This window comes from Ceratotherium simum, chromosome 1 (genome assembly GCF_057802395.1).
Source record: "Ceratotherium simum simum isolate JZ-2026a chromosome 1, ASM5780239v1, whole genome shotgun sequence".
Classification (NCBI taxonomy): domain Eukaryota; kingdom Metazoa; phylum Chordata; class Mammalia; order Perissodactyla; family Rhinocerotidae; genus Ceratotherium; species Ceratotherium simum.
The window spans coordinates 93,785,882-93,800,497 of NC_141900.1; the positions used below are offsets into that span (position 1 = coordinate 93,785,882).

The 14,616-nt window shown below is 37.1% G+C and overlaps 1 protein-coding gene across 3 annotated transcripts in view; it reads left to right on the top strand.

The window, feature by feature from the left end:
- TRIM24 (tripartite motif containing 24) overlaps positions 1-14,616 on the top strand; it is a 107,979-nt gene that overhangs the window by 41,061 nt on the left and 52,302 nt on the right. For all 3 annotated transcript variants that reach the window (XM_004430713.3, XM_014787718.2, XM_004430714.3), the window contains exons 2-3: positions 5,059-5,177; positions 12,744-12,891. In XM_004430713.3, coding sequence (XP_004430770.1) covers positions 5,059-5,177; positions 12,744-12,891 — 267 coding nt within the window. The remainder of the gene's footprint in view (positions 1-5,058; positions 5,178-12,743; positions 12,892-14,616) is intronic.

Genomic DNA, 14,616 nt, shown 5'->3' on the forward strand with positions numbered 1-14,616 from the left:
GAGTATCAGCACTGAATTAAGATGTTTATGTTCAGATTTTTGTGTGGACCTAAGTTTATTTCTCTGGAATGCCCGGGAATGAGACTTGATTCATATAATAAATATTATGTTTAGTATTTCAAGAAACTGCCAAACTGTTTTCCAGAGTGGCTCTACCATTTTACATTCCCACTGAGAATGTATGAGAAATCCAATATCTCCACATTTTCGCCAGCGTTCGGTATTGTCACTACTTTTTATTTTAGCTGTTTTAATAGCTGTGTACTGGTATCTCATCATGATCTTAATTTGCCTTTACCTGATGGGTGGTGATGTGGAACATCTTATCATGTGCTTATTTGCCATGTATATGTACTCATTGGTGAAATGTCTCTTCATGTCTTTTGCCCACTTTCTAATTGGACTGTTTTTCACTGTTGAGTTTTGAGAGTTCTTTTTATATTGTGGATATGAGTCCTTTGTCAAATCTGTGGTTTGCAAATATTTTCTCCCAGTACGTAGCTTGTTTTTCATCCTCCTCTTGTTTTTCATCCTCTTTTGCAGAGCAAAAGTTTTTAATTTTGATGAAATCAAATTTGTCCATATTTTTTTGGGATTGTGTTTCTGATGTGTCTGAGAACTCTTCAACAAGTCTTAGATCTTTAAGATTTTTCTCCTAAAGGTTTTATAGTTTTATATTTAAATCTGATCCACTTTGAGTTAATATCTATATAAAATCCGAAGTCTAGTTGAGCTTCACTTTTTTGCTTGTGAATACCCAGCACAATGTGTTGAAAAGACTTTGCTTATTCCACTGAATTGTTTTCACACTTTTGTCAAAAATCACTTGGGCTTACTTGTGTGGATCTATTTCTGGATGCTCTATTCTGTTCCTTTCATCTGTGTGTCTATCCTTCTGCCAATACCACCCTATCTCAATTACTATATCTATATGAGTCTTAAAATTGGATAGTGGTTCTTCTCACTTTTTCATTTTCAAAATTGCTTTAGCTATTCTGGTTCCTTTCTGGTTCCACATAAATCTTGGAATAATCTTTTTCATATCTACAAAAAATCTTACTTAGGATTTTGATAGGAATGCATTAGCCTATAGATCATTTTGGGGAGAATTGACATCTTTATCATGAGTCTTCCAATCCATGCATAGAGTCTATTTTTCATCAGCATTTTGTAGTTGTCAGAATAAAGATGCTTTTGCACCTCTGTCAAAAATCAGTTGGCCATACTTGTGTGAGTCTATTTCAGGTCTCTATTATGTTTCGTTCATCTATGTGTCCATCCCTCAGTCAATAACAGACATTCTTGATTACAGACAGTAGCTATATAGTAAGTCTTGAAATTGGATAAAGCAATTCTTGCACTTTATTCTTCTTTTCAATATTGATTTAGCTATTATAGTACATTTGCCTTTCTTTATAAATTTTAAAATAATCTTGTCTGTATCTACAAAAAAAGATCTTGCTGGGATTGTATTAGGAATTGTGTTAAGCCTGTAGATCACATTAAAGAGAATTGACATCTTTACTGATTATCCCTGTGCATGAACACTCATTGTCTCACTTATTTGGATCTTCTTTGATTTCTCCATTTTGTAGTTTTCAGCATACAAGTTCTATACATGTTTTGTTAGGTTTACACCTAAGTATTTCATTTTGTTTAGAGCCAATTTTCATATAATTATGGGGCTATTCAAATTATTTCATATTGGGTAAGTTGTGGTAGTTTGTGCCTTTTGAGGAATTCGTCCATTTCACTTATATTGTCATTTTATGTGAGGAGTGTTCTTAGTATTCCCTCTTATCCTTTTGATGTCTGCATGGTCTGTAGTGATATCCCCTTTTTTCTTCATTATGTCTGGTAAGTTGTCTCTTCTTCTTTGTCTTTGTCAACTATGCTGGAGGCTTGTTAATTTTATTGACCTTTTCAAATAACCAGCTTTTTGTTTTACTGACTTTTCAGTTTTCAATTCCATTGATTTCTGCTCTTATTATTTTCTCCCTCCTGTGAGGTGGAAGTTGAAGTCTACGTTCCCTCTGTTGCCTCCCTTGATATCCAGAAGCAGAGAGCCTTCTCCTTGCTGGTGGGTGGTGTGGAAGTTCAAGATCCCACTAGGCCTCTGTTGATATCTCCCTGCCTGGTAGGGGCATGAGTGCCTGTTTACTGCTTCCCATGTGTTCTTCATTGATGCATCCAAGAAGTGGCGACCTAGGGACAGGGGAGGTTACTGGTAGGCAACGATAAAAGTCCTTACTGTTACTAGGCCTCCTCTGATGCCAGCCTAGCATACGGGAGGCAAAGGAGTACCTCGTTACTGTCCTGGAGTTGCAAGCTCAGGCTCCTCACATGGTCTCCACTACTAGGGACTCACTACCAGTGGGGATCAAAGCCCCGGCTTTCCCTCAGGCACACCCAGGTGCCCTGGTTTCTGCTTGGCTAGGGTGGAAGTCTAGGCTTCCCACTGGGCCTTTGCTGATAGGAAAGGGAGCACAGTTTCTTCTGTGGTGTTTGGCTAGAGGAGAGTGGTTATTTGTCTAAAAGTTTTCTGTCTTGCTAGTCTGCCCCTTTCCTGGTCTTTTGGATAGAGAGAGCAGCTTTTTCTGTTTACACCTTTTGGTATTTCTGAAATGGTAGCTTCATGAATACCCGCTTTGGAATATATGAGGCTAAAAGAAAACACCAGTGAACTCACCACTTGTCATTCCTTGGGTCCTGAGGTCTCTAGCCAGTCTGCCGCCTTCTCTCTACCTTTTAGTCTTCTTATGATTGTTTTATATAGAATGTTTAGAGTTTTTAGTCATACTTATCTAGAGGAACAAGGAAAAATATATTTACTCAGTCTTTCTCTTCCATAAAATGCAGTGTCACCTCTTTACAGATTTTAATTATTCTTTGTCAGTACTATGTGTTATATCGTCTCCCAGTTTGGAGCTTGTCTTCTCTCTCTTCGTGATAATCTTTTGACTAGCTGTAGGTCTTAACTGTATTTTATTGATTGATTGATTCATTGATTGATTGATTGGAGGAAGATTGGCCCTGTGCTAACTAACATCTGTTGCCAATCTTCCTCTATTTTCTTTTTTCTCGCCAAAGCCCCAGTGCATAGTTGTGTATCATAGTTGTAGAGTTGCAGCTCTTCTGTCTGGGACGCTACCTCAGCATGGCTTGATGAACGGTGAGTAGGTCTGTGCCCAGGATCTGAACCGGCAAACCCCGGGCCACTGAAGCGGAACGTGCAAACTTAACCACTACGCCACTGGGCCAGCCCCATGTAGTTCTTAACTTTAATGAAGTTGAATTCATTAATCTTTTCCTTATGCTCTTGCTTTTTGTTTCTTGCTTTAAGAAATTTATTCTGAAATAAGGTTACACAGATATTCTCCTATATTTCTTTGTGAAAGTTTTAAGGTTCTGAATCTATCCAAAAGAATTATTTTTGGAATTGAGTAAAGTAGGGATCTAATTTCATCTCCCTCCTGCTATAGAGAACCATAGCACCATAAAAAATTCATTCCTTTTCCCACTAATTTCTAGTGCCACATCTGTCATATATAAAATGTACATATATGTGAGTCTGTTTATGGTATGTTCTGTTCCATTTTTGTTTATCCTTACATAAATATCACACCGTCTTAATTACTATAGCTTTATAGTAAGTTTTGTTATTTGGAATCTTGTCCCCTCAGCTGGTCGAAACTACTGAAATAGATTGGGATTGTTAGTTAAAACGCCATTGAATCTATAGATATGTTTGGGGAGAACTGACATCTTTACCATCGCGAACATGGTTTTTTCATTGCTTAGATATTTTTAAGTGTTTCTAAATATAGCTTAACATTTTTATCCACAATGGCTTTAAACATTTTTAAAAATTTATTCCTAAGTCCTTAATATATTTTTACTGCTGTTGTGAAATGGGTTTTTTAATTAAAATTTTTGTTTATTGCCTATATATACAAATTGACCTTCAGATTACTTTGTGTTCATGCTTATGCATTGAATTTTACAAAAAATGTATCTAGGAACCTTATTGCAGTCTCCTTGGTACAAATTATGGCATCAAGTTTATATTAGATTTTTTTAATTTGATTAAAAATTTAGATTTTAATTCATTCATAATTATTATTTATTTTTTACCATGCACTATGAAAGATGATTCTTTCTTTTTCCCCCAAAGGAACACTATTTGCACTTGTTAAAGGGAAACAGAGTAGCGTTTCTTAATCTCCCATGGAGATTTTAAACAAAACAAGTATATCTGTGCTCCACTTTCAAAAATCCTGATTCCATAGGTCCAGAGAGAACCAGAGCTTTCTGTTCTTTTAGAAATCTCCCCTGTGGTTCTGCACATCCCTATTTGAAAACCACTGCAAGAGTGGTTGCTAAACAATAAAAAGAGTAGCCCATGAGGATGTTTATTTGGAGGGGCATCTCATTTAAAATTATGAAGATGATCCATCATTTAATATACTAGGTGTGGCAGATCTGTGCATCTATATACACACATAGATAATCCACAAATGTACATAAACTGAATTGCTTTGTGTTTAGTAACAACAGGTATGAATTTGAGGAGAGTGGATATTGTAAAAGAACCCAGTCACAGTTTGCATGAGATGTGTCGGTTTAGTGCTCAGTATATTTGTATTAAAACTTAGAATATGAGCTCATGGTAATAGGGAACAGATTGGTGGATGCCTGAGGTGCGGGCGGGGTGGTGGTGGGCAAAATGGGTGAAGAGGGTCAGAAGGTACAGATTTCCAGTTATAAAATGAATAAGTCATGAGGATATAATGTACAGCATGGTGACTGTAGTTAATAGTAATGTATTGTGTATTTGAAAGTAGCTAGGAGAGTGAATCATGAAAGTTCTCACTGTAAGAAAAAAAACATTTGTAACTGTTTAAGGTGACGGATGCTAACTGAACTTATTGTGGAGATCATTTTGCAATGTGTACAAATATCAATCATTACGTTGTATACCTGAAACTAATATAATGTTATGTTAATTATACCACAATATAAACAAAAAAACTTAGAATGCAATTTTGTCTTTTCCAGTTGGAGTCATTCGATGTCCAGTTTGTAGCCAAGAATGTGCAGAGAGACACATCATAGACAATTTTTTTGTGAAGGACACTACTGAGGTTCCCAGCAGTACAGTAGAAAAATCTAATCAGGTAAGTGCGTTAAGTCTTGAATCTTTTGCCTCCTCTTAATGAGGCAGCGTAAAATTCTGGAGGACTCTACAATAAAATGTGTCAAACAATAAAGCGTTATCTATGAAATTATGTAGTATTTTAAAAGGTATATAAAGAATAATGAATAATTCATCTTAAGGAATAAAGCAGTGCCAATACAGAAGCTCTGATTGCACCTGCACCTTCTTTATGCCCTCAGAAAAAAACATTATTCATATTTGACATTATTTCATTTCATTTCTTTGTAGTTTTACTATGTATTAGCAATTAGATTTTTTATTTCAAGCCCCCCTCTTTTCATTTTTTTCTACTTTAATAAACTCTATAGTGATACACATGAAAAAATTCCATGTCTTTGATCAGTACAGTTTCTATATTTTAAGAAAATCTTTTCTTTTTTTTTTTTTTTTTTATAATTTTATTTATTTATTTATTTTTCCCCAAAGCCCCAGTAGATAGTTGTATGTCATAGTTGCACATCCTTCTAGTTGCTGTATGTGGGACGCGGCCTCAGCATGGCTGGAGAAGCAGTGCGTCGGTGCACACCCGGGACCTGAACCCGGGCCACCAGCAGCGGAGCGCGCGCGCTTAACCACTAAGCCATGGGGCCGGCCTGAAAATCTTCTTTTCTACATGGTATTTCTTTGAAAGCATCATTTGGTAGTATTGTCCAAGGTGTTTTTCTTTTTTCCCCTACTTCCATAACCCACTTGTAGAACATTTCTATTGGCCCCTTAAATCTAAATGTCAGGTCCCTAGTGGATGAACTGTATTACTCTAGTAATACACTAATACACTAATATAGTGTATTAGTCTACTTTTTGATCGTGATTCACTGATGATTTCCTAGGTAGTTCCTTTAATTTGGAACAGAAGATCTGTGAAGGAACTGAATCTGATTATGGAATAATGATTACTAATCTAAAATGTAAAATCTGAAAAGTAATGTTTAGGACTCTTTTCAGTAATCACACAGCTAAGTTTCTGTACTTTTCATTTTCAGCTTTTTGTTTCTTAGGAGAACTATAGGAGTTTAGGGTTTACCTTAAATAAACTTAGCCACTACTAACTAAAATACCTCTTTGTTTCACAAGTGTCCACAATTCTTCCTAATATGAACTTTCATCAAAGACCAAAATAGGGCTTGGTGCAGGGAATAAACTTTCTAACTGTTGTGAAACTGGCTTTAAAGAATGGAAATGGAATTATTTATATGAGCTACAGTGTGAAGTACTGACCCCTCTGAAAGTTCGCTTCTGAATACTAATGATTTTGTTTCTGTCTTCTAGAGTATCATGTCACTTTTCTTCATATATGATTATATTTATACTAGATATACTTTGTTAGTCATATCACTCAGCAATTATACTCTGTCAGGTGAACTCTAGTAGTACATGTGAATGCTCAATCCAGAAAATTCAAAAACAAAGTAGCATAAATAATCAACAGAGTGGAGTAATGATATGACATGAAATGATGATAAAAGAGATGAGAATTGAAGGGATTCTAATCTAAAGGACAAATTTAAGAGGCTGCTTTATGCCTCTATATAATCAGTTTTCAGTAAGTTTATGTTTATTTACTCTGCTTCTGTCACTGAAGCATAATAGGAAGAAGTTTTAATCTATTAAACTAGAGATAGACTCTAATAGATATCTTCAACGTAGATAAGTGGGGATGGAGAGGGTGTTAGATCTGGTTGGAGAATAGGGTGCTTATAGCGATAGTTTGGGAATGAAGACTGAAGAGATGATAATGCAGGATAATTGGAGCTGGGAAGCAATGGGCAAGAGGTAGTGAAAGCTGAACACTAGCATAGTGGTAATAAGGAAAGGAAGGGTGTAGGTGACAATCCAGGATGGTGGTGCCTTTCACAGATAGAAAGGGCAGGGAAGTAATAGAGGTAGAGAATTGGTTTTGAATGTGATTGAGTTTGCCAATAAGACTAAGATAGAGTTGTCATCTGTGGTCAAACATGAGATCTGAAGAGTTCATAGCTGGAGATAAAGTTTTAAAAACTTTTTGTTATGGATAATTTCAAGCATTACCAAAAAAAAGGGACACTTGAGCATAACAAACTCCTATGTACCCATTGCCTAAGTCAATAGTCATCAACTCTTGTTTTGTGTATAACCTGACACTTTTTGCACCACTAGATTATGTTGAGGTTAATTCTAGGCATTATATCATCTAATCCATGAATATTTCAATATTTATTTCTATGATAAATTTTTTTATAAACATAACTACCATGTTAATTTCATATGTAAAAAATTTACAGTAATTCCTTAATATCATCAAACATCCAGACAGTGATCAAATGTCTCTAATTGTAGTTTATTTTTTTTAACAGTGGTTTGTTTCTATAAGGATCCAATAAGCTCTACATAGTGCATTTGGTTGATTTTTATTTATTTTATTTTATTTTTTTGTGAGGAGGATCAGCCCTGAGCTAACATCCATGCCAATCCTCCTCTTTTTTTGCTGAGGAAGGCCAGCCCTGAGCTAACATCTATTGCCAATCCTCCTTTTTTTTTGTTTTCCCTTTTTCTCCCCAAAGCCCCAGTAGATAGTTGTATGTCATAGTTGCACATCCTTCTAGTTGCTGTATGTGGGACGCCACCTCAGCATGGCCGGAGAAGTGCATCGGTGCACACCCAGGATCCGAACCTGGGCCACCAGTAGCGGATTGTGCACACTTAACCGCTAAGCCATGGGGCCAGCCCTGGTTGATTTGTTTTAAATACATCTTTTAATTAATCTCAAATTACCCCTTTACCTTGCTGGCTTTCTTTTTCCTCCCTTTTAACATATTGTTGGATGAACTGCATTGTTTGTTAGTCCAGTAGAGTTAGCCTTATTCTGAATTTTGCTGACCGTTTCCATGAAGTCATTTAACATGCTTCTCTGTCTCCTGTATTGTGTATAAACTGGTAATAAAAATGTAGAGGCTGGTTTAGATTCAGGTCCCATTGGGTGAGGGGGCGTAAGAATACTTTGATCCATATGTCCCTGTGTATTTCAATCAGGAGGCATATGATGTTTGGTTGTCTTTCTTTTTTCTGAAGTTAATGGCCATTAATGATCACTGCCAAGATCCTGTTACTGAACCAGGTTTGTTTGCCCACTGCACGATTATGGGAATCACTGAGATGGCAGAGTTTGCAAAGAGAAAGGATTTAATCACAAGGCAGCCAGGCGAGGAGGCAGGAGAATCAATCTCAGATCCACCTCATGGAAAATTGGGCCTCAGGATATTTATCGGGTAGGGGCAAGGTGGTCTGAAGTGTGGGAATAGATGATTGGAGGTAAGGAGAAGTGAGGAAATTGATTAATGATCTGCACAAGTGTAGTCAAGCTTCATGCCTCTTCATAGGACACATGTTCACAAAATGGCAGTGTTACCATGATCTGAGGGTGGAGATCCTTCTAGATCCTTGACGTCAAAAAGGTTACTTGTTGAGCATTTGCGCAGGCCCAGCTGATGGATTGATGGTCTCAACCGGCCTGAACCGGGCAAGGGATCTCAGTTCCTGAAAAACTACTCTTAATTACTCTGTTGATAAGATGGGGTCAACTGAACTGGTCCTGGAGGGCCTGTGATTACAGTCCCATATTTCATTATGGCTTTGATAAATGGTGACATTCTCCTTCTATCATTCCCCTTTATTTCTTAACTGGAATAGAAAGAGAAATCTTCCTTCATCTACTCTGGTTATACAGGAAAGGTAGGTTAAATGCTTGATTCTTCCTATCGGTTGCTAATTTTTAGAGTAGTGACTTAGTTTCTTAGCATTCTTCAGAGGTGACTAGTGCGTGGTGGTGTGTGTTAGTCATTATGAACTCATGGATTTTTAACTTAAAATGTATTGTAGTTGTTACTCTTATTGGTGCTCAAATTGTGTCATCTTGGCAATGGGAGCCTCACGTTGATTCCTGACTCCTGATAGAATCCCAGTAGTCCTTGCTGTCTTCCTTGCTTTCTGTTTGGACAAGATATTGTTCATTTTCTGTTCTAGACCTGGAACCAGCCATTTCTCCTGGGAGCTTTGGTTCCTTTTAGTCAGAAATGGTATTTGGAGAACACAGAATGGGTGCTAGGGGTGCTCATCATCATTTGGTTGGTCATTTTTCTAGACCCTTCAGGAGAGTGATTTAACAAATACTTTTTATTTAAAAAAGAGAGAAAGAGAAAATACATCATAAGTATATGTTGATAAAATATAAGCCCAATTTAGAATTGTGAGGTTTTACTTTTTTGATTTTATATTTATCTCACTTCTCCAATATTGGAAATCTTGGTTTTTAATTACATTGACATAACTGTTTATATATCTACACACACACAGTCATCGCTTAATAACAGGGATACATTCTGAGAAATGCATTGTTAGACAATATTGTTGTTGTACAAACATCATACAGTATACTCACACAAACCTAGATGTTATAGCCTACTACACATCTAGGCTATATGGTACTAGTATTATGGGACCACCAGTGTATATGCAGTCCATTGTTGACCGAAATGTCATTACGTGGTGCATGACTCTGCATACATATATATGTATAGGGGTGTGTGTGTGTGTGTGTATTACAGGGTATATTGCATCAGTTTTGGTACAATCAGGAACCATTTTAATTCTTAAAATTAAGAATTATTAACTAGATATAAACTTGTTTACTGAAAGGATAAATAAAAAATTCTTAACGTATCACAGAGATAGCAACTATAAGGAATCAGCTGAGGGAACAAAGGCAAAAGGTTGGAATTATTAAAAGTTAGAGGATGGGCCTTGTGAAATGCAGTTCAGACATCTAAAGAGGAGGTGTTACTTGTCTTGTGCTAGTGTCTTAGCCTTTGGTCATGAGATCTCAGACCTCAGAGGAGCAGGAGTATGCCTGTGGTGTTGGTGTCTCTAAAGCTGGTTCTACAAGTACTGGAAAAACTGCAAACTTGAGCTAACTGTTGCTTTGGGAAGGAACTGTTGCTGCTCGAGTGAAGCAGCATTGATTGGCGGGATGTTCACAGAAAATGCAAGCAAATAGGAAGCCAACCAAGATAATCAAGTCCCTTATTCCTCTGACATTGTAGTCTCCCTCCGGCACCACCTCTTCTTAGACTCTAATGTGGAACCAGCTGAGAGAGCATAAACATGGCTTGCAGAGTAGGAGTGTGGAAGAGTTGGTGCTGAAAGTAGAAATTATAGAATTATTTCTGTCAAAACAGAAAGCAAGGAAGACAGCAATTATTACACGTATGCACTGGAAATATTCAACCAAATCATGTTTTAAAGTTATGTGAGGGGCCGGCCCCATGGCTTGGCGGTTAAGTGCGCGCGCTCCGCTGCTGGTGGCCCGGGTTCGGATCCCGGGCGCGCACCAACGCACCGCTTCTCCGGCCATGCTGAGGCTGCGTCCCACATGCAGCAACTAGAAGGATGTGCAGCTGTGACATACAACTGTCTACTGGGGCTTTGGGGGGGAAAAATAAATAAATAAAATCTTTAAAAAAAAAAAAGTTATGTGAAATAATTCTTCTCTGTATGGTTAAGCCACCCACTTGATACGTAGGTTCATTTGTTTCATTTTGCTTTTGATGTTTAGGGATTTAGTTTTTTTTTAATTTAAATTTGTATAAGTACATAAAATATTCATATAGTTTCAAAGTAAAATCTGTAAAACAGGGTGTATTCAGAGAACTCACACTTCAATTCCTGTCTCATCTACCCATCTACCTTATTTCTTCTCTGTCTTATAGGTAACCATTTAATTTCTTTTATGGTTTATCCTTCTATTTTTAATATTATTTTATATATAATTTTAAGTAATTTTATCTATTTTTAAAATATAAGCAAATAAGTCATCCCACCCTATCCCCATCTTTCTTAGATAAGCTGTGGAATGATATGCTTTTCCACTTTGCTTTTTTTATTTTACTTTATATACTAGAGATCCCTCTCTGGCAGAATATATAGAGATCCTTCATTCCTTTTTGTAGCATACTGTGGAGATTAAATATTAAGTGACATTCTTACAGAGGTGATAGTTGAAACTAAGGGAGTAGACAAGACCAATCCTCAGCTCTAACAAAAATCTACAGAATTAGAGGAAAGAGTGGTGGTGGGATTCAGAGGGGCAATTGGGGACGTAAGAGGATCCGGACGTATCAAGGAATCCAAATGATTTCTAGGAAGTAGGAGTCAGTGGCATCGAATGATGTTAGAAAAGTCAAAGATGATAAGAGCTGAGACAAGGCAGGTTTTGGTTTATGGAAATGTTATCCAGATATTTGGAATTTGGCTAATGTAAACCACTGACTGAGGGGGAAGATTTTTTTTCCCAACCACAAGTGATAATCCTGAGGACTGCTTATATGTTGTGTAACTTTAGTATCAGTCCTCAGAGAATAGTGCCACCATCTACACAGGTAAACAAGCTGGAGACATAGGAGCCATCTCCTTTACCTCCCATATCCAGTGCGTCTTCCAAACCAGTCAGCATTACTTCCTGAATCTCCCTCATTCATCTCCACTTCTACCCACTCTCATCTAAACTACTGAAAAAGCCTCTTACTTGTCTTTATGTAGAAACACTTGCCCTTTTCTAATCTGCTCTCTACGTTTCAGCGACAGCGATTTTAAAAATGTAAATTTGGCCATGTCACTCACTCACTTAAGAGATTTAGGAGACTTCTTCAGACAAAGACCAATATTGTCATGTGATCCTGTTTGATCTGGCTCCTGCCTGCCTTGCCACCAGCTTCTCTTCCTAGTCTTCTTGATCTCTCCACTTCAGTCATACTGGCTTTCTGTCAGTTCTTTGAACTTGCCATGCTCTTCTTGCCAGAGGCTTTTGTACATGCTGTTCTCCCTACCTAGAAGGCTTTTCATCAGTAATTGATGACTCAACTTTCATATCTTGGTGCTAATATGATCTCCTTAGAAGCTTTGCCTGGAAAATCTCTCCTCTCACTTTCCCCAACCTTCCAACCCCACTAAAATGAGATCAGTTTCCCTCATCATATGCTCTTATAGCTTCTCACACTTTTCCTCTATGACACTTCTCAGATTGCAGTTATGTATTAGTGTGATTATTCCAATAATGTTTGTCTGCCTCACATTTAATCTTCACAACTACTCAGTAAAATCTGTGTTATTATTCTCATTTTAAAGATGAGCATTCTAAGTAACCTGTCCCAGACCACTGAGCTAGTAAGTCGGGGAATTAGAATTTGAAGCCACATTTCATCTATGAATCTAGGTATCATAAGGGCAGAGACTGTGTTTACTTTTCATAATCATTGTATCCTCAACACTTAGCATAGTGCCTGGAATATTTCCTATATTGAACTAAGGACAGTGTCCTTATATTTCCATTTCATATGTTTATAATTTAAACATAATGTTAGTTTAAATTTATGAACACTATTAAGAAGGTAACTGATAGAGTCGAGTATGGTTTGTATATCATTTATGGATGACTAGTGGTGTGACCACCTTTTCATTTTTCTCAAAAATTGATGCAACATGTTTCTTTTGTTAGGTGTGTACAAGCTGTGAGGACAATGCAGAAGCTAATGGGTTTTGTGTAGAGTGTGTTGAATGGCTCTGCAAGACATGCATCAGAGCTCATCAAAGGGTGAAGTTCACAAAAGACCACACCGTGAGACAAAAAGAAGAAGTATCTCCAGGTAATAAATTAGTTCTTTTGATCTCTTTTTTTCCCTCTATGCCTCCCCACCATCTTTTCTTCCTTCCTATACTGATTTGTTTTGAAACACTTTTAAGCATTAAATATACTCTTGTTTTTTAATACAAGGAGGTCTATATTGTAGTTGAAATTTGAATACTTACAAATGTTGGTAAGTATGAATAGATATAGAATCCTTCTGCCTTATATTCATACTCGACCCTCTTTCTCCTATAAATGCCCTAATTTGGTGTGAATGTACAGCAAATGAAAACAAAGCTGCTTTTTGAACTTTTCTCTCTTATCTCTTCGTTTACTTCTAAGATGACAAGGAGTGGGCTTAAAAAAAGTTTTACAACTCTTTTCCCTCTGATATTGTTGTAGTAAACCTGTTTCACGATATTTGATATATAGGTAACCAAAGAAGCTTTGCTTTTTATGTAAGTGTGGTTTCTGGGTTTTTATGTTGTTGCTTATAATATAAAGTTTACTAATACTTTTTTTATTGTAGTAAAATATATGTAACTTATGTAACTTAAAATTTTAATGCCATTTTAACCTTTGTTGTTGTTTTTTTTGTGAGGAAGATCAGCCCTGAGCTAACATCCATGCCAGTCCTTCCTCTTTTTCCTGAGGAAGACTGGCCCTGGGCTAACATCCGTGCCCATCTTCCTCCACTTTATATGGGACACAGCCACAGCATGGCTTGACAAGCAGTGCGTCGGTGTGCCCCCAGGATCCGAACCTGGGCCACCAGCAGCGGAGTGTGTGCACTTAACTGCTACGCCACCAGGCCGGCCCCACCATTTTAACCATTTTTAAGTGTACAATTCAATTGCATTAATTGCATTCATAGTGTTATGCAACTATCACCACTGTCTATTACCAAAACTTATCACCTCCAGAAGAAACTGTACCCATTAAGTAATAACTGCCCATTCTCTTCTCCCCCCAGCCGCTGCTAACCTCTAATCTGCTGTCTCTGAATTTACTTATTCTAGATATTTCATACAAGTGGAATCATACAGTATTTCTCCTTGGGTATCGGGCTTATTTTACTTATCACAATGTTTTCAGGATTCATCCGTGTTGTAGCATTTATCAGGACTTCATTCCTTTTTATGGCTCATTAATATATTTTTGTTTAAAAATTATTTTATTGTTTTTTACTCATTGAGTCAACCAGTGTTTGTATGTCTATTCTATATTCTAAAACTTCGCTAGGTACTAGAACTGAAAAGCTGAATAAGACAAACACTTCCTACCCTTGTGATGACGACTAACAAATTAGCAATCATAGTTTGTCCTCATAAGTTCTGTGGGAGCACATGAAAAGGGTACCAAACTCAGATTTGGAGATTTAAGTTCGAGGCCAAATCTGTGAGTTCAAAGATACATAAAAGTTCATCACATGAAGGAGAAGAGTGGGGAAAACTGAAGCACATGTGCAAATTTCCAGAAGGAGAAAGTTGTGTATAGCTGGAGGGTAAGATACAAGAGGAGTAGTAGTAAGAGATGAGCCTAGCAGTATGGAGACAGGAAAAGGAAGATATAATTTCTGAAGACACTGATGAAGAAAAGGCACAAAAGAAGGCCAGGTATAGATTCAGGTAAGTTTAATAGATTAGTATTAGAAAGACTTCTGTTTTTCTGTGAAGTCAGCCTTCTATTAAAAAAGAGAGCAAGAGCAGGTCTTCCTCAGCAAAAAAAAAGAAAAGAGGAGGAT